Source organism: Microtus oregoni, unplaced genomic scaffold (genome assembly GCF_018167655.1).
Source record: "Microtus oregoni isolate MIOR12 unplaced genomic scaffold, Mior012 000003F_ref0000135, whole genome shotgun sequence".
Lineage (NCBI taxonomy): Eukaryota > Metazoa > Chordata > Mammalia > Rodentia > Cricetidae > Microtus > Microtus oregoni.
Window position 1 is genome coordinate 8,568,086 of NW_024543062.1, and position 24,593 is coordinate 8,592,678.

A 24,593-nucleotide genomic window follows, 5' to 3' on the forward strand; every position below is an offset into this window, starting at 1 on the left:
TAAAGTTCCACAAATAAAGTTCTCCACGACTATCCTGGAGAAACCTATCTTGAAATCAAAAAACAAACAAACAAAAAAAAAACCCAAACAAACCTGGGCACAGCAGCAAGTCCCTATCATCCCAGCACTGAAGTAGACACAAACAGAGCTTGAGTCTTTTTGACCAGCCAAGCCAAATTGGTAAGCTCTGGGTGAAGTACGATTAATAAAAACAGATATTGGGGTTCAACCTGAAGACAAGAAAAAGCAAAGCAGCCAGCCACCGGCTCTTACCTTGACCTAGTCCAAAAATGGTGATCCTGCCTCCAGGAAACCTCAGAATGAGACTGAGTCTGAGAGCTGTCTCCTCCTGTTTTATAATCCTCTCTAGGGCTGGAATTGAAGGCATGCACCACCCGGTTTCTATGGCAAACTCGTGTGGCTACTGGGATTAAAAGTGTGTGTTACCACTGCCTGGATATACAGTATATACAGGCAATAAATACATCAACAATGTCTAGTCCATTTGCATTTGACAAATTCAGAGAAAAATACTTCATATCTAACCTATCTTGGCGAGTCCAAAGTCTTGTACCTAATTTACTTTCCATCATAACTTGCTTTCGACACCAGGTAAACAAGGAAAACTATCTAGTTTTCAACTCCCTCAGAGACCCAAGGAGGAAATAACATTAATGAAGTAAGCAGGAACTACAAGCAAGCGACTTTCAATAATGTAATGACAGAAACAGCTGGCTGCCTGGACAGTCACCCAAAGTTCCTCTGCAACATTGGGGCATCCTTCTGCCCAATCTGCCCCATCCATCTGATTGACTTTTTCCACACAGGATTTCACTATGCATCCTGGCTAGCCTTTGATTGATGGGGTTTGGTTTTGTTTGAGACAGGAGTCTAACTAGCCCAGATTGGCCTAGAACTCACAATCCAACTTCTGCCTTCACCTCCCAAATGCCAGGATTACAGGCAAATGCCAACAGGCTCACTGCCTTGATTTCTTTTTCCTTTCTTTTCTCTTTTTTTTCTTTTTTGTTTTGTTTTTCGAGACAGGGTTTCTCTGTAGCTTTGGAGCTTGCTTGTCCTGGAACCAGCTCTTGGAGACCAGGCTGGCTTTGAACTCACAGAGATCCGCCTGCCTCTGCCTCCCTAATGCTGGGGTTAAAGGCATGCACCACCAATGCCTGGCCACTGCCTTGATTTCTAATGAGGCTCTTCCTCAACCTCAAGTGTCAGATGGTTTTATTTTGGTTTCTTTTGTTATGCTTTTGTTCTTGGTTGTTTTTTTGTTTGTTTGTTTGTTTGTTTTGTTTTGTTTTGTTTTGTTGAGAAAGGGTTTCTCTGTGTTTGACTGGCTGTCCTGGAACTCATCGTGTAGTTCAGGCTGGCCTCAAATTCAGAAATTCTCCTGCCTCTGTCTCCCACATACTGGGATAGAAGGAGTGCACTGCTCACCGCCCTGGCTTTTCGTTACGTTCTGAGCCAGGGTTTAAGTCTCTACGTATCCCTGGCTATCCTGGAACTCTCTTTGTGAACCAGGCTGGCCTCGAGCTCACAGACATACTCCTGCTTCTGCCTCCTGGGTGCTGGGATTAAAGGTCAACAACGTCTACCCAAACCGTAATTTTTCAAAACAAACCTCTCGCGCCTCGTTTGCCACGCCGCCGCGGTTCCCCTTTTCACCCGGCGCGCCGCGTCGGGGAGAGTGACGTAAGCGGCGGTGCGCGGCGCGGTGTACCCTGGGATATTTAAGTCCGCTCCGCGACGCGGAGCCGCGATGTCTACGGCGGCAGCCGCGGCTGGCGGAGTCGAGCGGTCGCGGCCCCCATTGGGTGTACGGGAGGGTCGGGGCCGAGTCCGCGGCTGCGGAGGACCGGCGGGCGCCGCGGCACTCGGCCTAGCGCTGCTCGGCCTCGCGCTCTACTTAGTGCCAGCGGCGGCCGCGCTGGCCTGGCTGGCCGTGGGGGCGAGCGCGGCCTGGTGGGGCCTGAGTCGGGAGCCCCGCGGCCCACGGGGCCTGTCGTCGTTCGTGCGCGACTCGCGCCGCCACCCGCGGCCCGCGCTCACTGCTTCACCGCCTCCGGCTAAGTCGGCGGTCAACGGCAGCCTCTGTGAGCCCCGCAGTCCGCTTGGAGGCCCCGACTCCGCTGAGCTCTTACTTATGGGCAGCTACCTGGGCAAGCCCGGCCCTCCCCAGCCTGCCGTGGCGCAGGACCCTCGGGAGAGGCCGGGCCGCCGCCCACCCTCACGTTCCCCGCCGCCCGCGTCGGCGACCCAGCGAGTCCACCATGTCTATCCCGCGCTCCCCACCCCGCTTTTACGACCCTCCCGGCGGCTACCCCACCGGTAAGTCACGGCGATCTTTTTTAGGGTCGCTGCGGCTTTAACCTAGGGCTCCACCTGGAAATCCGACTTTCCCTTACTTTTTTCTTTGATGTAACCTTTCCTTTTCTTTCTATCACTCCTTTTTTTAAGGTAGGGTGCTTGGTGGTCCAAATCGGCTGATCTCGAACCCTTTCTTTGGTTGAGGCTGTCCCTGAACTCCTCATCCTCCCGCCTCCACCTTCTGGGTGAGGAGTTCAAGGACAGGATTACAGTGCTGTGGTGGGATCGGATCCTCAGCTTAATTCATGGCAGCAAGCACTCTGCCCATTCATTACCCAGCCTTTGGTTTTAATTTTTTCTGAGATACCGATCTCTTGTAGCTCACGTTGTTCCATGAACACAATCTGTAGGTGAGGATGACTTTGGCCTGCTGACCCTCCGGCTTGCACCTCCAAGGTGCTGGGGTTACAGGTGTGCTGCACCGCAGTCAGCCTAGATTCTGGATGAAGCTTGTGTGTTTGTTTGTTGGGGAAGTTTTTGTTTGTTTGTTTGTTTGTTTTGTTTTTTCGAGACAGGGTTTCTCTCTGGCTTTGGAGCCTGTCCTGGAACTATCTCTGTAGACCAGGCTGGTCTCGAACTCACAGAGATCCGCCTGCCTCTGCCTCCCGAGTGCTGGGATTAATGGCGTGCGCCACCATCACCCGGCTTGTTGGAGGGTTTTTGTGTGTTTGTTTGTTTGTTTTTCTCCTTTCACCGTTTGGGCCCCTGAGATTGATCTCACGTCATCAGGCTTTTGGCAGCAAGCACCTCTACCCACTCAGCCATGTCACTGGCCCTGATACATGCGTTAGGTTGCGGTGTTGAATACCTATTCCTGTTTGGCTCCGGCTATGTCGTGCAGACAAATTGGACAGAATTATCCCTACACAGCCCATCTGCATGTGCTTCTGACGTACCTGTGTGGGCTTCTGAAGTACTTAGTTTGTTGAAGACCATGGTAGAGACAGCCGTTAAGCAGCTGATCTTCTCTGCCCTCGGATGGAATGGGAGAAGTTTGCCGTCCAAAAGCTGTGTTCCCCGTTGCTTAGAAAAATTGGAGATCTGCCTTGTCAGTGGCAGAGTGCTTTGTCTAGCATGCATACACCCCTGAGTTTTGTCACTCCTAAAAATAAATAAGAGAGAGAGGTTGATATTCTCTGGAAAGGAAGTGTTAATGCCTCTGTTTCTGCAGTCAGTTGAATTAGGTCTTCCTTTAAGACTCTGTTTCCAGCATGTGTCTCCTATTCCCTACAGAGAGTGTGGGTCTTTATCCAGTCGGTTTGTTATAACACCCCGAAGGCGCTATCCCATTCAGCAGGCCCAGTACTCCTTGCTTGGGGCACTGCCAACGGTGTGCTGGAATGGTGGTCACAAGAAGGCTGTGCTGTCTGCACGGAACTCAAGAATGGTGTGTAGCCCAGTGACCGTGAGGATTGCCCCTCCGGACAGCAAGTTACTTCGTTCATCCATGTAAGTGTGTGTGTACAAACGTGTGTATACAGGTAAGCACCTAAGCACCTGCACCTTTATGGAGACCAGAAGGAAGCCTCAGATTTCCTTTATTGCTCTCACTTCCTTGAGGCCAGGGTGTCTCCCTGGCAAGGGGTTACAGGGTTATGCCAGTTGCCTTAATTGTGTGAGTGCTGGGATCTGAACACCAGTCCTCGTGATTGTGCAGCTCTTCATCACTGAGCCGTTTCTACACGCACACACGTGTGTGCGCTCAGTCACACTCTATTCATAGAACAGGTTGACCTGAAATTGACTGTTTCTCAGGCTGGCCCCAAACTCAGGATGATCTCCTGCTTCTGACTTCTCACTGTTGGGATTGCAGGTTAAGCTACCAGGCCTGATTTACTAATCATGATAGTTTCTACACATATATGAGTTAAGGTCTCAGTTGTCAGTTAACTTCTGGTTTCTGTTCTGTCCGTGATAGATAAAAATATTCTGTTTCTAGAATTTTATCTTTTGTTACAGGCCAGAGCAGACACTCAACACAACATTGTCTTCACCATCAAGTAATGTCCCGGACCCTTGTGCGAAGGAGACTGTGCTGAATGCCCTCAGAGAAAAGAAGAAAAGGACAGTGGAGGAAGAAGACCAGCTACCCCTAGATGGCCAGGAAAACAAGAGAAGGTACTGATCAGGAGAGTACTAAACTGGCTTGCCAGGTGAACTCCAGAGAATTTGTGGAAATATGGTTGATTTCCACGAAGATATAGAGGCCAGCTCCAATGTGAGCCTTGGGACAGCTTGGTAGTAAGGGCTTTAATACAGTTCACTTCCTTTTTTTTTTTTTTAAATATTTATTCATTATGTATACAATATTCTGTCTGTATGCCTGCAGGCCAGAAGAGGGCATCAGACCTCATTACAGATGGTTGTGAGCCACTATGTGGTTGCCGGGAATTAAACTCAGGACCTTTGGAAGAGCAGGCAATGCTCTTAACCACTGAGCCATCTCTCCAGCCCCCTTTTATTGGTTTTTTGAGACAGGGTTTCTCTGTAGTTTTGGAGCCTGTCCTGGAACTAGCTCTTGTAGACCAGGCTGGCCTCGAACTCACAGAGATCCTGCCTGCCTCTGCCTCCTGAGTGCTGGGATTAAAGGTATGCGCCACCACTACCAGGCTCTTCCATTTTTTTCAAGGATTTAATGTACATTGCGGTTTTGACTGTATGTATCACTATGTGAGGATGCCAGATCCTGTGGAACTGGAGTTACAGACAGTTGTGAACTGCTATGTGGGTGCTGGGAATTGAACCCAAGTCCAACTGCTGATCCTTCTTAACACCTGAGGCACCTTAACCACTGAGCCATTTCTCCAACCCCATGAGTATACTCTTGTGTGTAATGTATAGAGCTTTCCTAACAGCTCTGGAGCACTGGGGGTATGTGGACTGTTACCTATATTGCAGCTGAATTTGTAATATTTTGATACAAAATCAGCCAGTAAAAACTGATAAATCTGCCAGGAATGGTAGCTGGCACCTGTAATCCCCAGCACTGTGCCAGGAGGACTGGAAGTCCAAAGATAGCCTGGGGCTACATAATGAGTTCTGGTATAGTTTGAACAGAATAACAAGAACCTGATTCAGACTGTGTTTCCTTCTTGTGATGTACCTGAGTCGCTGAGGTATATTACAGAGTCCTTCTTGCTCTGCTCCTTAATTAACCAGGATAGTTTTAGAGTAATGGACCTTCCAGAACCCAGTGGTTTGAAATAAACCTTTTCTTGTTTAGCATGAAATGTATACTCTAGTGGTAGTGCTGGGCCCCAGGAATATGAAGAAATACTTTCAATTTCTTTACACTGTTTATTGTATTTGTGTGTGAGTTGGTTTATAAATGGAGGGCAGAGCATAGCTTATGAGAGTCTCTTTTTCTACCTGTGGGGTGCAAGGATTCCCAGAGTCAAATGAAGGTCAGCAGGCTTGCAGCAAGTGCCTTTACCTGCTGAGCTGTATGGCTGGTTTGGGAAATGCTTACAAGGATTGGGAAGACAGACGCAGTATTTAATGAGGGACTTTTTGGTTTATCACAGGCGCCATGATAGCAGTGGGAGCGGGCATTCAGCATTCGAGCCCCTTGTTGCCAACGGAGTCCCTGCTGCATTTGTGCCCAAGTAAGTTAAACCCTTGGTGATGCTTGGAAAAGTGCGCTTTGACAACTGTAGCTGTCGGCTTTCCTCTTCGCTTTCTGCATCCTGTCCAGTTCACACTCTTGACTAATTTGCCATGCTTAGGTATTTTCTCTCCAGTCTCTTGCCATGTTTTTCCACTAACCTGAGTGAGATGCATAGGGAGGGTCTGTGTTTAATGACATTCTATCTATTGTGCTAATGTTGTGGTAATCTTTCTGGAATAAGCACTCTGACACCAGTGGGAGTGGAGGAGAGGAGATGTATTCACTAGTGGGCCAAAGCCAGGACAGTTCCCGAAAGGCCTTCCTTGCTCCTAGGTCCAGTTTGTGTTCTTATTTTATACTCTGAAGCCATAAGGGGGGTGGGTGAAAAAGCAGGTGAGATTTTACAGAAGCATATGTGGTAGTCGGGTGGTTTTAAAGGCATATATTACAGTAGACAGGCGTAAGCGTTTGTGTTCAGATTGTTAAGGGCAAAAACCTTGTGTTTCTCCAGGTCATTCTATTCCAAGTAGCAAGTGAAATCTTAGAGTGCTTTAAGTAAACTCCTAAATAAATGAACAAGTCCGTGTCCAATAATTGGTCTTTTCTGTCTTTATCTACTTCACTAACATGTTATATAGTTGATCCTTCACAGGAGGTCACAAGATCACAAGGCTTCTGCAGTTCAAGAAATGTTGTAACATGGAATTTAAGATAAATACTAAATATCTACATTTGAATTTTAAAATTCTACAAAAAGTTTGGGCGCAAGGGACATAGGTTCCCCTATGGTAAAAAGGCTGTCTGTGAAGCCTTGTATTCAGCTCACTGTACTGCACTTCAGGAGACATGCACACATCTTGTGGATCACTGAGATGTAAAAGGGCCTGAAATGGGTAAACATTGGTGATCAGGTGGTTTTGGAGGCTCTAGCCTAGGGGACAGTCTCAGGGGAAACCCAGAGATCTGGGAGCCAGCTAAGATAATGGTCCTCTAAAGCTAAAGCACTGTTGTGTGAAGGGATGGGACCGCTGGCTGTGGCTGCAGACGGGTTGCACAGGTGAAAATGGAAACACATCTTGCTGAAGTGTCAGTCATCTGGTTTGTGGTTGATGCGGGTTGCCCTGGGACCATAGTGTAGCAAAGCTAGAAACACAGGCCTACAGAGAGGATTATGGGGGAGATTCCTTTTGGGGTTGGAGGCTCAGGAGAGTGGTTGGTTTTTTTGTTGTTGTTGTTTGGTTTGGTTTGGTTTGGTTTGGTTTGGTTTTTTGAGACTGGGTTTCTCTGTGTAACAGTCCTGACTGTCCTGGAACTTACTCTGTAGAGCAGGCTGGCCTCGAACTCACTGAGATTGCCTGCCTCTGCCTCTCAAGTGCTGGGATTAAAGGTGTGTGCCCCCACTGCCTGGCTGAGAGTGGTTGGCTCACTCCGATTTTTCTCTGAACAGCTTTATTGAAGGGCATTAAAGTTCCCCAGGAAGGGGCAGTCAAGATGTCATCCTCCCGGGCTGGAGAAATGGCTCAGAGGTTAAGAGTACTGGCTGCTCTTCCAGAGGTCCTGAGTTCAATTCCCAGCAACTACATGGTGGCTCACAACCATCTGTACTGAGATCTGGCGCCCTGCTCTGGCGTGCGGGCATACATCAAGGCAGAATGTTGTATACATAATAAATAAATAAATAAATATTTAAAAAAAAAAAAAGATGTCATCCTCCCTCCAACCCCATGCGTGTGCTCTGCTCTCTGCTTCCTGTGTGCGTTGTCCATGCTGTGTCAGATATGGGTCACCTTGTCATTTGCTGATAGTGCCGTGAGAATATTATGGCTTTCTTCAGGTTTATTCAAAAAGCTTTGTTGCAGCCATGGAGGAAATATTAGAAGAACATATCTTCAGTAGCGTGTCTTCTTCCTTTCTGTTAGGCCTGGCTCCCTGAAGAGAAGTCTGGCTTCCCAGAGCTCAGATGACCACTTGAACAAACGGTCTCGCACCTCCTCTGTGAGCTCTCTGACTAGTACATGCACAGGAGGCATCCCCAGCTCCAGCCGCAATGCCATCACCAGCTCCTACAGCTCCACCCGTGGTATCTCTCAGGTATCTCTCAGGGCCGCAAACAAAGATGCAGACCACTCTCTGTTGCCTGGCATTGGGTCTGTCTCTAGGCTAACAAATACAAAGCCTTAAAACATGGATCTGTGGGACTGGTATAAATGGAGCTGTTGCTACAGATGGACCACAGGAAAACAACAGTGCAGTAGGTGGTACTGATGTGGTTGAAAAGGTTCATTCAGGGGCTGGAGAGATAGCTCAGCAGTTAAGAGCACTGACTGCTTGCTTTTCCAGAGATCCTGAGTTCAATTCCCAGCAACCACATGGTGGCTCAAAACCACCTATAATGAGATCTGGTGCCCTCTTCTGGCCTACAGGCAGGATACTGTATAAATAAATAAATAAATCTTTTAAAAAAAGGTTTGTTCAGTTTGACGTGTAGATGAGATCTGTAAGCAGTTGGAATTTAGTACATGTTTTTAAAACAATGAAGTAGTTGTCGTTATTGTTTAGAGCTAGTTAATATCTGTGGGTAGGGAAGCCAGGCAGCTTTGCTTTCAGGCAGACTTGATATTAATATTGACATTGACACTAGTAGCTGTATGGGCTTGCACAGGTAGATCAGTTATCTTTTTTGTTTGGTTTTGTTTTTTGAGACAAGGCGTTATGGATCCCTGGCTCTCCTGAAGTTTGCTATGCTCTCAGTCTGGGCTTGAACTTGCAGTGGCTATCCTGCTTCTGCTTCCCAAGTACTGGGGTTTCAGGCTTGCACCACCACACCCAGTTTGTAGTTTTTAATATGCATAAGCTTACTCTGATAGAATTTCAGAATCTGCAAAATAAAGGGTATACCCGTAGATCATCATTGTTGGAATATGTAATGGGTACAAGCATTCTTTTAAGATTTATTATTTTGTCGGTTGCAGTGGCATACTCTAAGCTTTCAGCTAGCCTGGTCTACATAAAGAATTGCAACCAGGACTATTCAGTGAGACTTCGACTCAAAAAAGGAAAAAAAAACTTATTTATTTGAGTCTGTGTGAATTTAGGTGCACCATATGCATGCATGCAGGTACCCGCAGAAGCCAGAAAGCATCCGATCTCCTGGCACTAGAGTTACAGTACTTATGAGCAGCCTGATGTGGGTGCTGGAAACCAAACCTGGACCCTCTACAAGTGCAGCATTGTTTCTTAACTGCTGAGCCGTATCTCCAGCCCCTCAAAAAAGTTTTTTATTTTGGTTTGGTTTTGGCTGTCCTGGAACTCACTATATAGACCAGGCTGGCCTCAAAATCAGCTCCACCATGCCTGGCCTATTCAGAATGTCTCTATAGTCATGTTCTCAGTGGTAGTCTTAGATGTGCCACTCTGCTTGGTTTGCAGCTGTGGAAGAGGAGTGGTGGCCCCAGCTCGTCCCCCTTTTCTAGCCCAGCTTCCTCTCGCTCCCAGACACCAGAGAGGCCAGCCAAGAAAACAAGGTAATCACCATTCACTTCTGATCACTTTGTATGGATGGGGGGAATGAGGCTTCACAGGGATTGGCTTTTGGGCTTTTATTGACTCTGACTGAGCAAATCAGAGTCAATCCCTAGAAGAGCAGCAAGTGCCTGCTACAGTTGTTCCCCTGTCCTGCAGTCAGAGCACACTGATGGTTGGGGTCCCTTCTCTGTCTCGTACTCCAGTGGGAGTGGTGCAGAGTGGATCGGGTCAGCAGGGAGCCTGGGTCCCTGGCCCCAGCTCACTCTTCACTGGAGCTCGGCCCCTCGGGGATCAGGTCTGGTGTCTGACTCTTCATGCCACCTAGCCTTTTTTATTTTCACCCTGTCTGTCACGGGCCTGCTTTCTCATCAGCTTCACTCCTAGCTCCATCACTAACCCGCTGTTAGAGCCTGAAAATGCAGACTGGGGCCCTAGACTTGACAGGCTCTGAGTAAAGCTTCACAGTTCTGTGTTTAAAGACCAGATGCTTGTGGCCTCTGTCAACTGCTCACCTCTACTTCTACAAGAAGTGTGACATGGTGACGTGCTGAGACCGGGAGCCACGGTCTTTCTTGACGTTGGCCATGTGTGAGCCAGTGAGGTGCTGTGCACTCCTGGTAGTCTTCCCAAACAAAATCTAGCCTTTTCACCATCCCCACAGAGAGGAGGAGCCATGTCACCCTTCCAGTTCTTCAGCTCCCTTGGTAACAGACAAGGAGTCCCCAAGAGAAAAGGGTAAGTAGAGAAGCCATGTGGGCTGAGGGTGGCTTCTGCAATGGAAGTCAACACCATTGAAGTTAACAGAGCATTGCTCTATCTGGGGTGTGGAAGATAATCTGGCCCTTAATAGATCCTTAGTGTGAGAAGAGAGAAAAGCAGACACAGTCCAGTGCTGAATGCAAGGACTGGTAGGTGATGAGCTCATGTGGGGCTCGGGGTCACTCCCATCCCCCAAGCAGTTGTGTGCACCTTTCGAATAACGTTGCAGATACTTGCAGGCCACTCAACACACAGAAAACATGAAGTCTTCCAACAAAACCATTCTGTCCTGGAGGAGCAGGGAGGCCAGCAAACCTGTGTTTGTCTGTAGTTGCAGATTCAGCCACTGGGAAGCAGCAGAACTCTTGGACTTCCCCACCCACATCTGGCGGCTCTGGGCAACGCAAACGCAAAGTTCAGTTGCTGCCCTCCCGGCGAGGGGACCAGCTCACCCTGGTATGCCTTGTCCCTCCCTCTCAGCTCTTTTTAGACTCGGGCTGGGAACAGGTTTCTTCTGCTTCTGGGGGTCAGCCTAACCTGTCTTTGTTCTCTTGGGTAGCCTCCACCCCCTGAGCTTGGCTATTCCATCACTGCCGAAGACCTGGACATGGAGAGGAAAGCTTCACTGCAGTGGTTTAACAAGGTTTTGGAGGACAAGACAGGTAAGGGTGCAGAGTGCAGTGTGATCCAGAGGGCCTGAGCACCTTGCTATCTTTGAGGTTTGTTTCCACAGCTCTCCTTGGAAGAGAAGTAGTAGAATGCTTGATTCTCCTTTGCTCCAGTTTTGAGTCTAGATTCATCTGTCCAAGGCTGTCTTCAAATTTATAACCCTGCTTCAGCCTTCCAAATGCTGGGTTACAGATGGATGCCACCATAGTCAGCTCTTGAATTTTTTATCCCCTGATTTCACCAGTTTTATTTCCAGTAGCTGTTACTAACACTTTTCCATGGAACCTGAAAGTTTTGTTTTGTTAGTGAAAATGGTGTTACTGTCTAACCCAGGTTGGCATCACCCTCATAGTCCTTCCACCTCCACTCCAGCACAGACCAAGTGCCACTCCCACCCTCCAGCTTCCTTTGTTTGTTCTTCTCGGGAAAACTTGCTTGGGTCTTCATTGAGACCTGCAGTCTAGCGTCCCATCCGTGAGAATAGAGAAACATTTCTGAACAAGCATTTTGGGCTCTGAGCTTCCTGTACCTTTGCTCTGGAACTTGCTAGAAGATTGTCTGTCCTCCTCAGATGATGCCCCCACCTCGGCCACTGAAACCCCACCTGCCACCAATCCTCCTTTCACGTTCATCCTGCCTGCTGTGGGGCCTGCTGCCTCACCAGCCTCCCTCCCAGCTCCTAGCTCTAACCCACTGTTGGAGAGCTTGAAGAAGATGCAGGACTCTCCAGCCCCACCATCCTCAGGTAAGAAGAGCATTCTGTCCTGTAATGACAGGCTTTTGACACGACGCAGGTATAGAGCCTGTTGGTTCTGGGCTTCAGAAAGCCCTGGTCTGGAAATATACAGGAAGGCAGACTGTCATACTGGGTTCATGATTCAAAGGCATCTGCCCTAGCTGCCCTGAGTCTGTGTCGTCTATGAGAATTATATTATGTCTTCCCTGAGAAGTATCTGCAATATGACATGATCCTTCCCATAAGGTGTCCTAGCTTTCTGGATCCCAAACTTAGAATAACTAAAATCCCTTTCTGTCTGGGCAAGGCTGGTAAACCTTGCCAACTGGTACATCCATGCTATCGCACATGGACACAGCAGTGTAGCTGTGCTTCTCACACTGGACTGCAGGCGTGGTGATACAACTCTCGGGGCTCACAGGCACTGCCTTGCTGGGCTGGTAAACAGGATGGGTCTTTGTTAAATGAGTAGGCGCATGTAGGTAAGTAGACATCAGAGTTGAGCATTTTCCTTCATGACCCCACATGCAGCCCCAGGTAGGCTCCCCTGCTTTCTTCCTTCTGTCTTTCTTGGAATCTGGGAGTGGAAATAATGCCTTCTTGAGTCCCTTGTACGTTGGTGGTGCTGAGCATGCCAAGTGCCGCCTGCAGAGGACCTCAGAACTCATCTTACTTCCTTTTCCTCACAGAACCTGCTGCAGCAGCAACTACTACAGCCCCTTCACCTCCGAAGACACCCAGCCTCCTGACCCCTGTTGTCTCACCACTGACAGAGCCAGTGGCCAGCACCTCCTCGGACTCCAAACCTACAGCCACCTTCCTGGGGCTGACTCCTGCTTCATCTGCCACACCACTCACTGACACCAAGTCCCCTGGGGTCCCTCAGGCTGAGCAGTCTGCCAGCACCCAAGCCTCCACGGCTCCCTCCCCGACCCCAAAGCCCAGCATGCTGTTCGGGATGCTGAGCCCACCTGCCAACTCTTCCTCCCTTGCCATGCCTGGCCCAGCTTCTGCTTCTCCCATGTTTAAGCCCATTTTTATGGCCACACCTAAAAGTGAGAATGATAGCCCCTTACCATCTAGCTCCTCAGCCACCACTACAGCCTCGTCCAACACCACCCTCTCCACCACAGCCAGTACTACAACTCACACTTTCAAGCCTATTTTTGACAGTGTGGAGCCATTTACAGCCATGCCCCTGTCAGCCCCCTTCTCCCTGAAGCAGACAACTGCTACAGCCACCACTACAGCCACACCAGCCCCTCTCTTCGCTGGCCTTGCTACTGCCACCTCCACAGTGGCCTCTGGCACCACAACTTCTGCCTCAAAGCTTGTGTTTGGCTTTGGAGTGACCTCTGTGGCCAGCACTGCCAGCAATACCATGACTTCCACCTCCCAGCCACTTCTGTTCGGGGGAGGTCCCTCTGTCACTGCTGCTAGTTCTGCCCCAGCCCTGCCTTCCATCTTCCAGTTTGGCAAGTCCCCTGCCACAGCAGCATCTGCAGCAGGCACCTCTTTTAGCCAGCCCCTTGGCAGTTCTGCTCAGACAGCGGCCAGTAGTAGCAGTGGCGCTAGTGGCTTCAGTGGCTTTGGCAGCACCCTCACCACCTCCACCTCAACCCCTGCCACCACCAGCCAGCCTACACTTACCTTCAGCAACACTGTCACCCCTACCTTCAACATTCCCTTTAGCTCTGGTGCCAAGCCTGCACTCCCAGCCTACCCCGGAGCCAACCCACAGCCCACATTTGGAGCCACTGAGGGGGTCACCAAGCCAGCACTTGCCCCAAGTTTTGGCAGCTCTTTCACGTTTGGCAACTCTGTGGCCTCAGCCCCATCTGCAGCACCAGCACCAGCCACCTTTGGTAGTGCTGCACAGCCGGCTTTTGGCGGGTTGAAGGCCACAGCCTCCACCTTTGGCACCCCTGCAAGCACACAGCCCGCTTTTGGTAGCACCACATCTGTATTTTCCTTTGGTTCAGCCACCACTTCTGGCTTTGGTGCCACCACACAGACCACCAACAGTGGAAGCAGCAGCTCTTTATTTGGCAGCTCTGCTCCATCCCCGTTTACATTTGGTGGCTCAGCAGCTTCTTCTGGCAGTGGAGGCTTTGGGCTTAGTGCTACTCCAGGCACTGGCTCCACCTCTGGAACTTTCAGCTTTGGATCTGGACAGAGCGGGACCACAGGCACCACCACCTCCTTTGGGGGAAGCCTGAGTCAGAACACCCTGGGCACAACCAGTCAGAGCTCACCTTTCGCCTTCAGTGTGGGCAGTACGCCTGAAGGCAAGCCTGTGTTTGGAGGTAAGATTGGGAGCTGTTAATAAGGCTTAGTGTATAACAGCCTACAAGTAAGTTGTAGGCAGTCCAAGCTAGTTAATGATGGAGGGGCCCTGTGTAGGCCAGGAAAGTTTCTGGAGGGCTGGAGGGGATAAGACCTGTTCTTAGAGAGCACCCACATCCAGTGACTCAGCTGCTTATATCTGTAGTTCCAAGGGATCTGGTGCTGCTCTCTGACCTCCACAGACACTGCATTTGTGCACACACGCACACACAATTTTTAAAATAATCTTAGGAAGATAGATGTATTTTGATATATGTGTTTTGGTACATGTATGTATGTGAACCATATGCATGCTGGTGCTCTAGCAGCCAGAAGAGGGTGGTAGATCGATCCTCTAGGACTTGAGCTGGCATTTTTGGGCTGGGATTGAACCTGAGTTCTCTGGAACCATTAAGCTCTCTCTCCAGCCCCATTTAAAAACAAAAATCATAATGCATTTGAGGAAATAGTGAATGGAAGGGAAAATGTTTGTGGTTTGTGTTTGGTATATACGTGTGTGTACAGCCACATTCAGCTTTATTTTATAGTTACTCATGCTTACACAGCAAGTACTTTTAACTCACCAAGCCATCTCCCCAACCCATTTTAACTTGCGCGCGTGTGTGTGTGTGTGTGTGTGTGTGTGTGTGTGTGTGTGTGTATAGGCTCTCACTCTCTCATGTGTATGCATTGCCATCATGTACAGGTAGAGATCAGAGTACAACTTCATGGAGTTGGTTCTCCCCTTCCCCTTTTCTTAAATTCTAGGAATATACCACAGATCACTGGGCTTTTGCTGCAAGTGCCTTTACTCACTGAGCCATCTCACTGAGTTCTTGGTTTGGTTTTGTGTGGGTGGGTGGGTGGGTGGGTGTGTGTGGGTGTGTGTTTCCAAGTGTAACTCAGGCTGCCCTCAAACTCAAGATCTTCATACTCCAGCTTCCCAACTGCTGTGGTAGTGGGCATCCATGTTGGCCCCCGGGGAAGGTAGTTAGTGTCAGGGCACAGCAACAGAAGCAGGGATGGTGGGTTCATTAGCAGAGACAGGCAAGATTGGCTGGTTAGAGTAGAAGGCTGGTCATAGCCAGGGTTTCTTGTTGGGATTTTAAATATCTAGGGAAGTCACAGAATTTCAAGTTGAAGAGTAAAGAGATCTTGTTTGCTGTGTGCAGGGTGAATTTTGGACCTAAAAGCTACTGACCTTTTTGGTAAATAGGGAGAAAGAAGCTCTTGAGGAAAGTGGGGAGGTGAGAGGTGGGCCTGTGAATGAGTCTTCCAAGACAGTGAGAAAAGGAATATAGCCAGAGAAAGTGTATGGTTTGCCAGGTGGTTGGTTGTAGGTTTTGGAAACATGATACGTTTATACGCAGTGTTCAGAGACTCAAGCAACCTCTAGATTGAGCAGGTGGATGAGACTGGGGAGATGGCTCAACGGTCAAAGTGCTTGCCACTTTAGTGTGAGGATTTGGTTGGGTTCAGTCCCCAATACTCAGTAGCTAGGTGAGACAGTGTATATCTGTAATCCCAGTGCTGAGTGTGTGGAGGTAGGCAGATCCCTTGGACTTATTGGGGGTTGTGTGCATCCCTGTTATCCCAGCACTTAGGTTTGGGCAGGAGGTTGGAGAGTTCCAGGCCAACCTGGGCTTCATAACAGACTCGGTCTCAAAATTAGCAAAACAAAAGATTTGGGTGTTTGAGGTAGGAGGGGTGAAAAGTGGCCTTGGAAACAATGTCAGAACAAAGCAGCCCTGACGTGATCGCATAATTGTGCAGGCTGAGCAGGAGCCATTTCCAGAGGGGATCCTGGGAGGATTGGGGCCCTTCAAGGTGAGTGTGAGAGGGAAGGCAGGGAACCAGGGAGACAGATCAGGATTAACCTGTCAGCCCCACACCTCCTGCTGCAGTTACACATGGAGGGGTGGCGGAGACCACCTTCCTCAGCACTAGGTACAGGGGGATAGGTCTGACACCTGCCCGGTCTCTGCAGCTCTTCTGTCTGTTCCCGCTAGGTACATCCACACCCACCTTTGGGCAGAGTACCCCTGCCCCTGGAATAGGCACCGCTGGTAGCAGCCTCTCATTTGGGGCCTCCTCAGCACCTGCCCAAGGCTTTGTTGGAGTCGGAACTTTTGGTAAGGAGACAGTCTGTTGCCAACATGACACCCCGTCCCTTGGACCAGGAGTGATCAGGATAGCAGATTGCTGGCCCTCAGGGTCTAGGGTAGTTGAACAGTAGAGTGGAGCCTTCTCTGGAAACTCAGGCATTTGGGAAGCAAGTGCTGGTGGTTTTTTTGTTCTGTGTTGTTTTGTACAGGTTTATTTTACTTGCTTTGGTGTTCCTGCATGTTTCTGGTGGGTTCCTGCCAAGGCCTGGGAGGACTGCCAACAGGTTCAGAAGCCCTGGTGGAACACCTATGCTTCTGCTGTTGAACTAACTTCCCAGAGCAAGGCACCAGGTACATTTTCTGTGGCAGCAGCTGCCCTGATGAGGTCTTGTCAACTTTTTCCAGGATCAGCGGCCCCTTCGTTTTCCATTGGCGCGGGATCCAAGACCCCAGGGGCTCGACAGCGACTTCAGGCCCGAAGGCAGCATACCCGCAAGAAGTAACCTGCCTCTTGGCTCCACTCTCCCATCCCTTGCCCAGATATGGACCTCAGCACCTGCTAGGAAGAGCCTCTGACCCTTCGAATTCCATAGCAAAACCAGCCCATCACCAGGGCAGAAGTGGCAGCCTGGCCCTTTCTGTTCTAGAGAAAGTGGGTGCCCCAGGGAGGGCAGAAGCCCGATACTTTACTTGAACAGTCCCACTGGTGAGGCTGGAGAACTGAAGAAACATCTGTACATATTGTCCTCTTGCTGCCCCAGCGCTTGTTTAGTGTGTAGCCTAGGCCGCCTCCCCTTTCCTTGAGCACCGTCTCTGCTAGAGGGTGCGTGGAACCCACCTGGGTCCCTGATATACATCAGGTGGGATTGGGGGAGACAATGTCCCTGAGCTTTGCCTGCTTGGCTTGGCCATAAGAAGTGGTTTTCTTCCTCTGGTTCCTTCAGGGTCTCTCATTTCTTGCTGCTTTGTCCCTCACCTGTCCTGTAAGATTCATTCCTTTTAAATGGCTGTGAATCTTGCTTTGCCTTGGAGACCCCAGTGGGCGCTGCTCGCCTCTTCTGCCAAGTCTGTTTCATCTCCAGCCCTCTGCCAGTCCAGCCTCCAAAAGGTTGGCAGTTCAAGACTTAGCCTGGCAGAGCCAGGGGAGTTTGCTCCACAAAGTTCTGGGGCAGGCAGACTGCCGCCACTGCTTCTAGCTGCCTCTTTACTTGCCCGCCACCCCACGGGCCACTTTGCCTCTTCGGGGTTGTATTTTCCAAGCCTTGTATTGTGTTTGTCTGATGTTAATGTGTGTTGCTCCTTGAATCGAGTTTGGAGGAAGAATTGAATTGTATGCGTGGCGGCATGTTGATAATGCCGGACTCAATGTCGCCTGGGCCCTCCTGGGCCTAGCTAATTGAATGCTGAAAGTGGCACCGCGTGACAGCCACAGTACTGACTCCTGAATTCTCAATAGTGTTTTGAATTAAGGGCTGGCAGCCCAGGGGATGGAGCCTGTAGGAGCAGACTTCCCTGTTGGTCCTCCCCCACGTAACACACCCCAGGCAAGGGCATCTTCTGCCTGAGTTTGGAGTTGTAGATTAATGAACTACACTTTTAGGTTCCTAATAGTTGTATCCTGAAAAGGGTCCTTCCCTGCCTGTCTTTCCTTTTAAAAACCACACCCTTAGGCCCCAGAGCCTGGCTGCCATGCCCATCCTCTTTGGGAGAAGTATGAATGCGTGTGTCTAAATTAAAAGAAAAAAATATTTAAACATTTTTTAACAAAATAAAAATTTATTTTTATATTTAAGCTAAATTGCCTTTTAAATTCCTTCAAGCTTGGTTCACTGAGGTGGTTAAATATAAATGCTATTGAATAGTAGGAATTAGCTGTATAGTATGCCTGTGTGAAGGAGGAGCTCGTGGCTGTCCCCAGCAGCTCTCCTGAGGGGGCGGAGCTCCTTCTGGACATGTCGTATAAGTGTAATTCTTACTTTATAAACAATGTGATGTAGCTGTAACTGGTCCCTTCCCTTTGTGACTGGCAGGGTTTAAGATGGGTTGTGTGGAGCTGGGAAAGAGCTGGACCTCGTCCCAATGCCTTTGGGGATGGGAATAGGTGGGGGGTCTGCACAGGAAGTCTCTACCTGTGCCTCAGGTAAGGAAGGGGCCTCCCTGCAATTCAGTCTGAGCTAATTACCTCAGCTCCACAGCAGGCCTGCTTCCAGGGCCCCTGAAGAGGCGTCCTGGCATAGCCTCGGTGTGTGAGCACATTTGTCCGTGCTCACGCTGGACAGGGAGGTTGGGGCTTCCCACCACAGACTGAGTTCCTGTGAGCGTAGCTAAGATTTTTAGTATGAATGTGAGATTGTTCTTGCTTATGTCATGAAAAATAAAACTGTGATCTGTCATAGACCTGAATCTGCTCTTTATTTGTAAAGCAAAGACTTTGCTGGTAGGACTGTAGCTGCCTAGTGAGGGACCTACAGGGAGGGCCAGGACATCATCTGCCCTTCCTAGAAGGAGTCGGGTGCCCACACAGTGAGGGTGGTTTTACTGGTTGTAGGGCTCACAGTGGCTACTATGTGCTTGGCTGCATGCTGGCACCAGCTGCTGCTTTGCGTCTTTTCTTTCTCTTTGGAGCTTTGCTGAGAGGTTCTGGAGCCAGTGCTTTGTCCTGTGGGGCTGGGCTGGAAGAACAGGGCAGAGGTTAGCAGGTATGATGGCCCACACCTTTAATTCTAACACTCAGGAGGCATAGGCTCAAACTCTTCATCTACCTACATACTGAGTTGCAAGCCAATCAGTTACACAGACCCTGCCTTAAACAAAAACTTGGCTCCTCTTCACTCACCTAGACACCACTTCTGCCCGTTCAAACACAGCAATGAAGAAGCCTCCAGTGAGTGTAGTCTCGGGGGAAGCCCGGAGACAGTGTTCAGACCCTGGGAAGGTATTCAGACCTCGGTGAGGCCACGTGGGTAGGACAGGAGCTAGTCTGTGGAGAAGGAGAGGACTCAGACCCTGATGAGAAGTAGCCATGACCTCTCAGGTCCTGGGGACACCATTACCTAAAGACCCCTGAGTTCTGCTGTAGAGCCTCTTGGACCACATCTTCATTCTCTTCTTGGCAAAGGGAACATGTGGAGTAGACTAGGCGTTGCAGAGAGGGGAAGGCGAGTGCGTGGCACAGAGCCCGCTGCTGGAACCCTGCCAAGGCCTGCAAGCGCTCCTTGCTAGGTGTGCCTCCCCCATGTTCCTCCAGCTGCCGGCTCAGCATACCTATGGAAAAGGCGCTGCAATTATGAAGCCATTTCCCATCAAAATCCCCATTTTATAATTGAGAGCATTTGCCTATAGTACAAGTCATAAGTAATACCAAGATTAACTGGTAGCCTTTAGTGTCCAAGTTGCTGTGGGGCTAGACCACAGCTACATTATCCCCATCTCACCAGAGCCACTACAAGAAGGATCCAGCAAGATGTACTGGACCTGGCCATAGCGCTGGTCAGTGGGAGAAACTGTCAGGAAGTCCTTCTCTGCTAACTCGCAGCAAGAGACCCCAGCTCGTGCCAGCAATGTAGCCATGGCTGCCAGCCGCTTAGCATCCTGGTCGAAAGCAAAGATCTTCCTAGGGAAGAGAGCAGAGGCAGAATGAACTAACAAGTTGTTTTAAACTAAGACTTCTAGGGGACTTTTAGGGGCTAGAGAGAGGGCTCTGTGGTTAAGAGCACTGTCAGCTCTTCCAGAGGTCCTGAGTTCAATTCCTAGCAACCACATGGTGGTTCATGGCCATCCATATTGGGATCTGATGCCCTCTTTTGGCGAGCAGGTATATATGTAGATAGATATATGTAGATACATAAAATAAATCTTTAACTTCTATGTGTCTGTATGCCACATGTGTGCAGATGCCTGTGGAGGTCAGAAAGAGTGATGGAACCCAGGGAGCTAGAGTTAAAGAACTTGTGTGCCACCTGATATGAGTGCTGGGTACCAAACTCAGGTCCTCTGGAAGAGCAGCAAGTGCTCACTGAGTCATTTTGCCAGCCCCCGAACTAAGAATTTATAGAGCATGGAGCCCCAAAAGAACATCAAACTGTAACATACTAAGCCAGGACATAGGTCTGGGGCTGTGGCTCAGTAATAGAGTGCTTACTTAGAATCCCCAGTGAGGGGCTGGGGGCGTGGCTCAGTGGTAGTGTGCTTACCTGGCACATATAAGGCTTTGGGGATTCAATCCTCAATACACTACCACCCAAAATAAAACAAATGGCTTATAGGGGTTCCAACCACAGATAACCAGCCTGGGAAGAACCCCAAGGGCTGAGGGAGCCTTATCCCAAGCCTATGAGCTGTCCAGAGCCACGCTCTCAATCTGTAGCATCCGGTGAGACTTTTTACCCACAAAGCACATGATTTGACCACACCTGTCCCCCTGCCTCAAAGCTCATTGCCAGCACTCACCCCTGGTTCTTCAGAAGAGCAGCAATGTAACTGGTCTTGTTGCCAGGGGCAGCACAGGCATCAATGACATGGGAGCCTGGCGGGGGAGACAGCAGCATGGCTGGGAGGCAGCTGGCCTAGCAGGGCAGCAGATGTGGACAGCTGAGTGAACACAGCCGCGAAGGCACTCCTCCCACATCCTCCCTTTCCCCATCTGCCCCCCCCAACCTTATCCTGCAGGATGAGATGGCCAGCGCGATAGAGCGGATGCTCATGCAGATCTGTCTGTGCAGGGAACACAAGCAGCTCAGGCAACAAAGGATCCAAAAGAAAATGTTGCCCCTTGAGGGTCCGCAAGTCCTCTAGGCTGGCAGGGAACAACCACTGGTTAGGTTTTGTTTTTAGCTTTTATGTGTCTAGGTGTTTTGTCTGCATCAGCGTGCAGGCAATGCCTGTGGAGACCAAAAGAGGGCATCGGCGTCCCTAGGATTGCAGGTGCAGATGGTGCAAATCAAACACCAGTTTTTAAGATGAGACATTCTAATGCAATATAATCCAGACAGACTAGTCTGATATTTCCAGGCTAAGGGATAGCAGCATGACTATAGGGCAATACTGAAGCCTTTGTTTTCCGTATTTAGACCATTATGTTTCTAAAAGAGCAGAAACTATATGTGCAGCAAAACACCGTAGTCCCTAATATACAGCAGTCTCAAATACGAGCCAAGATGCTCCGTGTAGTGTCTGTGGGCTGGGCCCGAGTGTGCAGTGTAAAGTGCATTGCTGTGGGTTTAGAGCCCAGGGCAGACGATGCCACGTAATGACACACAGACACATGCTGCTAAAAGCACCCTGGATTTATGGATCTTTGATTATGAATGGACTGTGCTCGTGGTGTCTTCGGAAACCTTCTACTGTTTCCAAATAGTGCAAACTGTACATTGTTCTTGCAGCCTGTGGGGTCTTGACCTACAGCTGAAGAGACTGTCATCTAGACAAAAGACTGGAAAGGGGACAGGGAGCAGTTAGGCTGAAGAACAAATGGAGAGGTAGACAGAACGTAGACGAAGAATTGCAGGAGTAGCAGTTTAGGGTAAAAAAAAAATAGGTCTCAGAAGATGATGAGGAAAAAACTGCTGGGGGGGGGGCGCTGGAGACACGGCTCAGCAGCTAGGGGCTGGAGACACAGCTCAGCAGTTAGGAACACACTGGGGGGGGGGGCTGGAGACACAGCTCAGCAGTTAGGAACACACTGGGGGGGGCTGGAGACACAGCTCAGCAGTTAGGAGCTGGAGACACGGCTCAGCAGTTAGGAACACACTGGGGGAGGCTGGGGACATGGCTTAGCAGTTAGGAACACACTGGGAGGGGCTGGAGACACGGCTCAGCAGTTAGGAACACACTGGGGGGGGGGCTGGGGACACAGCTCAGCAGTTAGGAACACACTACTGGGGGCGGGGAGCTGGAGACAGGGCTCAGCAGTTAGGAACACACTGGGGGGGCTGGAGACATAGCTCAGCAGTTAGGAGCACACTGGGGCGGGGGGGGGGGGACTGGGAGACACAGCTCAGTAGTTAGGAACATATTGCTCTTGCAGAGGACCTAAGTTTGGTTCCCAGCACCGTGTCCAGCAGGTCAACAGCCTATAGCACCGTCTCCAGAGGGGCCAATGCCCTCTTCGGGCACAAGCAGACACCCACACATAGATATACATACATACATATCATTTAAAGCAAAAGAAGAAAAGAAACTTTTGTTGGGAAAGTAGGGGGAAAAAACATCTAGAGAAAGCAGGTACTGCCCCAGTCCCTCTTCCCACAGGGTCCTGCTTCCCCAGGAATCTGGACATCCAGGAAAATGTAGGTACCCAGGTAAGTTCTCACCTGGAAGCCCGACCCTGGTAGGAGAAACCTTGTCTCTTGAAATAATCAATCGCGTCCTCGGGGCAGGTCTTGAGCGTGTTCACACGCACAAACCGAGGTACCTGGAAGGCTAGAAAGCACAGCAGGGAGTGGGTAGAAGGCAAGCCCCTCCTGACGGCCATCACCCTCCCCTCAGCCTAATTCACCTTGGCCAGGCCTGGATCTCTCTTGCAACAGGTCCTCATTTCGGCTCACACCTCGTTGAACCTTGAGCCGGGCCAACTCAGCCTTGAGCCTTGCCTGGTGCCGTCCCAGCAGAGCCTTCCATCGGCCTCCAGCCCCTCGAAAGCCTTTCCCCAGCAACAAGTCATATACTAGCACCTGGAGAGAGGAAAACAGAAAAACTATAAACACCATGAAACCCTTCAGTGAGAGGACTACGCCCTGTCCAGGTGGTCACGTCAAGGGGATTCTCTTGCCCAAGATCACCCAAGAAATAATGGCCTGATATGGGAGCAAACACCTATAATCCCAGCAACCTCATACACTTAAGCAAGAAGACTCCATCCTGGAAATCAACCTGAGTTACCAATTTAAGACTTGCCTGCACAACTTAGCAAGACTCTGTCTCAAAAAAAAAAAAAAAAAAACAAGGGCTGGGGACACAACACAGTTCAGCAGAACCTGCCTAGAATCTCTAGGTGAAGGGTTGTGGGCGTGGCTCAACGAGGACTGCTGGGCATCCCCCACTGAAGAGACTGGGAGCGCGGCTCAGCAGTAGGGTAGACAGCTTATCTAGTATCAGCCAGAGAAGAATTAGGGGTACAGTTCAGCAGTAAGTACCTGCCTAGATTGCCCTAGTGAGGGGCTGGGGTGTGGCTCAGTTGTAGAGCACCTGCCTAGAATTCCCCAGTGAGGGGCTGGGAGTGTGGCTCAGGGATTGGGCTCTTCCCTGGCATGCCAGAGACTCTGGGTTCAATCTCCAGTGTCACAAATAGGCAGACAGACAGCAGAAGGCAGATTCAGTATTGAATCCCGGTGTCCTGCTTGCCTCACATGCCTGTCCCTCTCCCCCAGGAAGCCACCTGTTCAGCAGAGCTCTGGACCCCTAGCCTTCCTTGCCATCATCACCCTTTCCCGCTAGGTAGCATCTGCCACCGCGAGCTTGTGTCTCCGCCTATTTAACTCTTCACGTAATGCTACAGGTGAAGTCACATCCGTTCCAGCTCAGTTCGGATCCCAGAAAGAGCTGCAAAGCCAGGCGTGGGCGACAGGCCCCGGCCGCTGCTCACCTTGGCCAGGTGTGGCCGCAGCTTCTTCTCGGCGCGCAGGAGCCCGGCGCTGGCGATCACGGCGTCCAGCACGGCCGAGTAGCGCTGCGTCTCGCACACCAGCGCGTACAACTGCTTCACGTTCTGCGAGGGACAGGGGAGACATGCTGCACCCAAGGCGGGCCTCGCCTCCCACTCCCGCCCCGCCAGACCCCGCTCCCCAAGCCCTCTTCCCCGCACCCGGCCTCACTACCTGGAAGCTGCTGGAATACACCAGGCTCTTGAGGGAGCCCTGGCGACTCTCCACGCCCGCCAACACGACCGCCGCCGCCGCGTACAGCCCCATGCTGTGGCTTTGGCAAGGTCTTACGACACTGTCGCAAAGCTCGGTCCGGCTTTGCGGCCGCTGCAACCTTTCGCACAGCCGGGCTTCCGGACTCCAAAGGCACAACCCTTGTTTAGACTCCCAAGAAGCTGATTTGCGTTTTCAGCATCCAAAAGTTAATTCTAAAGCCGGGTGTGGTGGTGCACGCCTTTAATCCCAGCGCTCGGGAGACAGAGACAGGGGGAATCTCTGTGAGTTGGAGTCATAGTTACAGGACAGCCAGAGCTACAGACATACCCTGTCTCAAAAGTTACTTTGTAGTTTTGTTTTTTTTTTTGGTTTTTCGAGATAGGGTTTCTCTGTAGCTTTGGAACCTGTCCTGGAACTAACTCTTGTAGACCAGGCTGGCCTCGAACGCACAGAGGTTTACCTGCCTCTGCCTCCTGAGTGCTGGGATTAAAGGCGTGCGCCACCACGGTCCGGCCAACTTTGTAGTTTTTTTAAGACCGTGACTTACTCTGGAACTTAGAATGTACCCTGCCTCAGCCTCCTCCAGTGATGAGATGAAAGGCTCCGTGATAAAGCCCTGCCTAGATGCCTAG

General features: G+C 50.3%; 2 protein-coding genes across 3 annotated transcripts; one reads left to right on the forward strand and one right to left on the reverse strand.

Moving 5' to 3' along the window:
- The first annotated feature begins 1,739 nt into the window (after nucleotides 1–1,739).
- Pom121c (POM121 transmembrane nucleoporin C) lies at nucleotides 1,740–17,887 on the forward strand. 2 transcript variants are annotated; one of them, XM_041648097.1, is made up of 13 exons: nucleotides 1,740–2,340; nucleotides 3,613–3,828; nucleotides 4,339–4,497; nucleotides 5,904–5,984; nucleotides 7,906–8,077; nucleotides 9,416–9,510; nucleotides 10,173–10,246; nucleotides 10,602–10,726; nucleotides 10,830–10,932; nucleotides 11,511–11,684; nucleotides 12,365–13,981; nucleotides 16,010–16,132; nucleotides 16,511–17,887. In XM_041648097.1, the coding sequence occupies exons 1-13, from the start codon at nucleotides 1,772–1,774 to the stop codon at nucleotides 16,606–16,608; spliced, it is 3,606 nt and encodes a 1,201-aa protein (XP_041504031.1). In that variant the 5' UTR covers nucleotides 1,740–1,771; the 3' UTR covers nucleotides 16,609–17,887. The 2 variants fall into 2 exon arrangements, with proteins under 2 accessions (XP_041504031.1, XP_041504032.1); XM_041648098.1 differs by lacking the exon at nucleotides 16,010–16,132.
- A 589-nt stretch (nucleotides 17,888–18,476) lies between these two features.
- On the reverse strand, nucleotides 18,477–24,030 carry Nsun5 (NOP2/Sun RNA methyltransferase 5). Its single transcript, XM_041648099.1, has 10 exons — nucleotides 23,920–24,030; nucleotides 23,688–23,810; nucleotides 22,602–22,776; nucleotides 22,417–22,525; nucleotides 20,762–20,900; nucleotides 20,555–20,670; nucleotides 19,540–19,718; nucleotides 19,159–19,369; nucleotides 18,942–19,085; nucleotides 18,477–18,777 (listed from the first exon to the last, which is right to left on the reverse strand). Exons 1-10 carry the CDS (start codon nucleotides 24,010–24,012, stop codon nucleotides 18,669–18,671), a joined length of 1,398 nt encoding a protein of 465 aa, XP_041504033.1. The 5' UTR covers nucleotides 24,013–24,030; the 3' UTR covers nucleotides 18,477–18,668.
- Nucleotides 24,031–24,593: the final 563 nt, after the last annotated feature.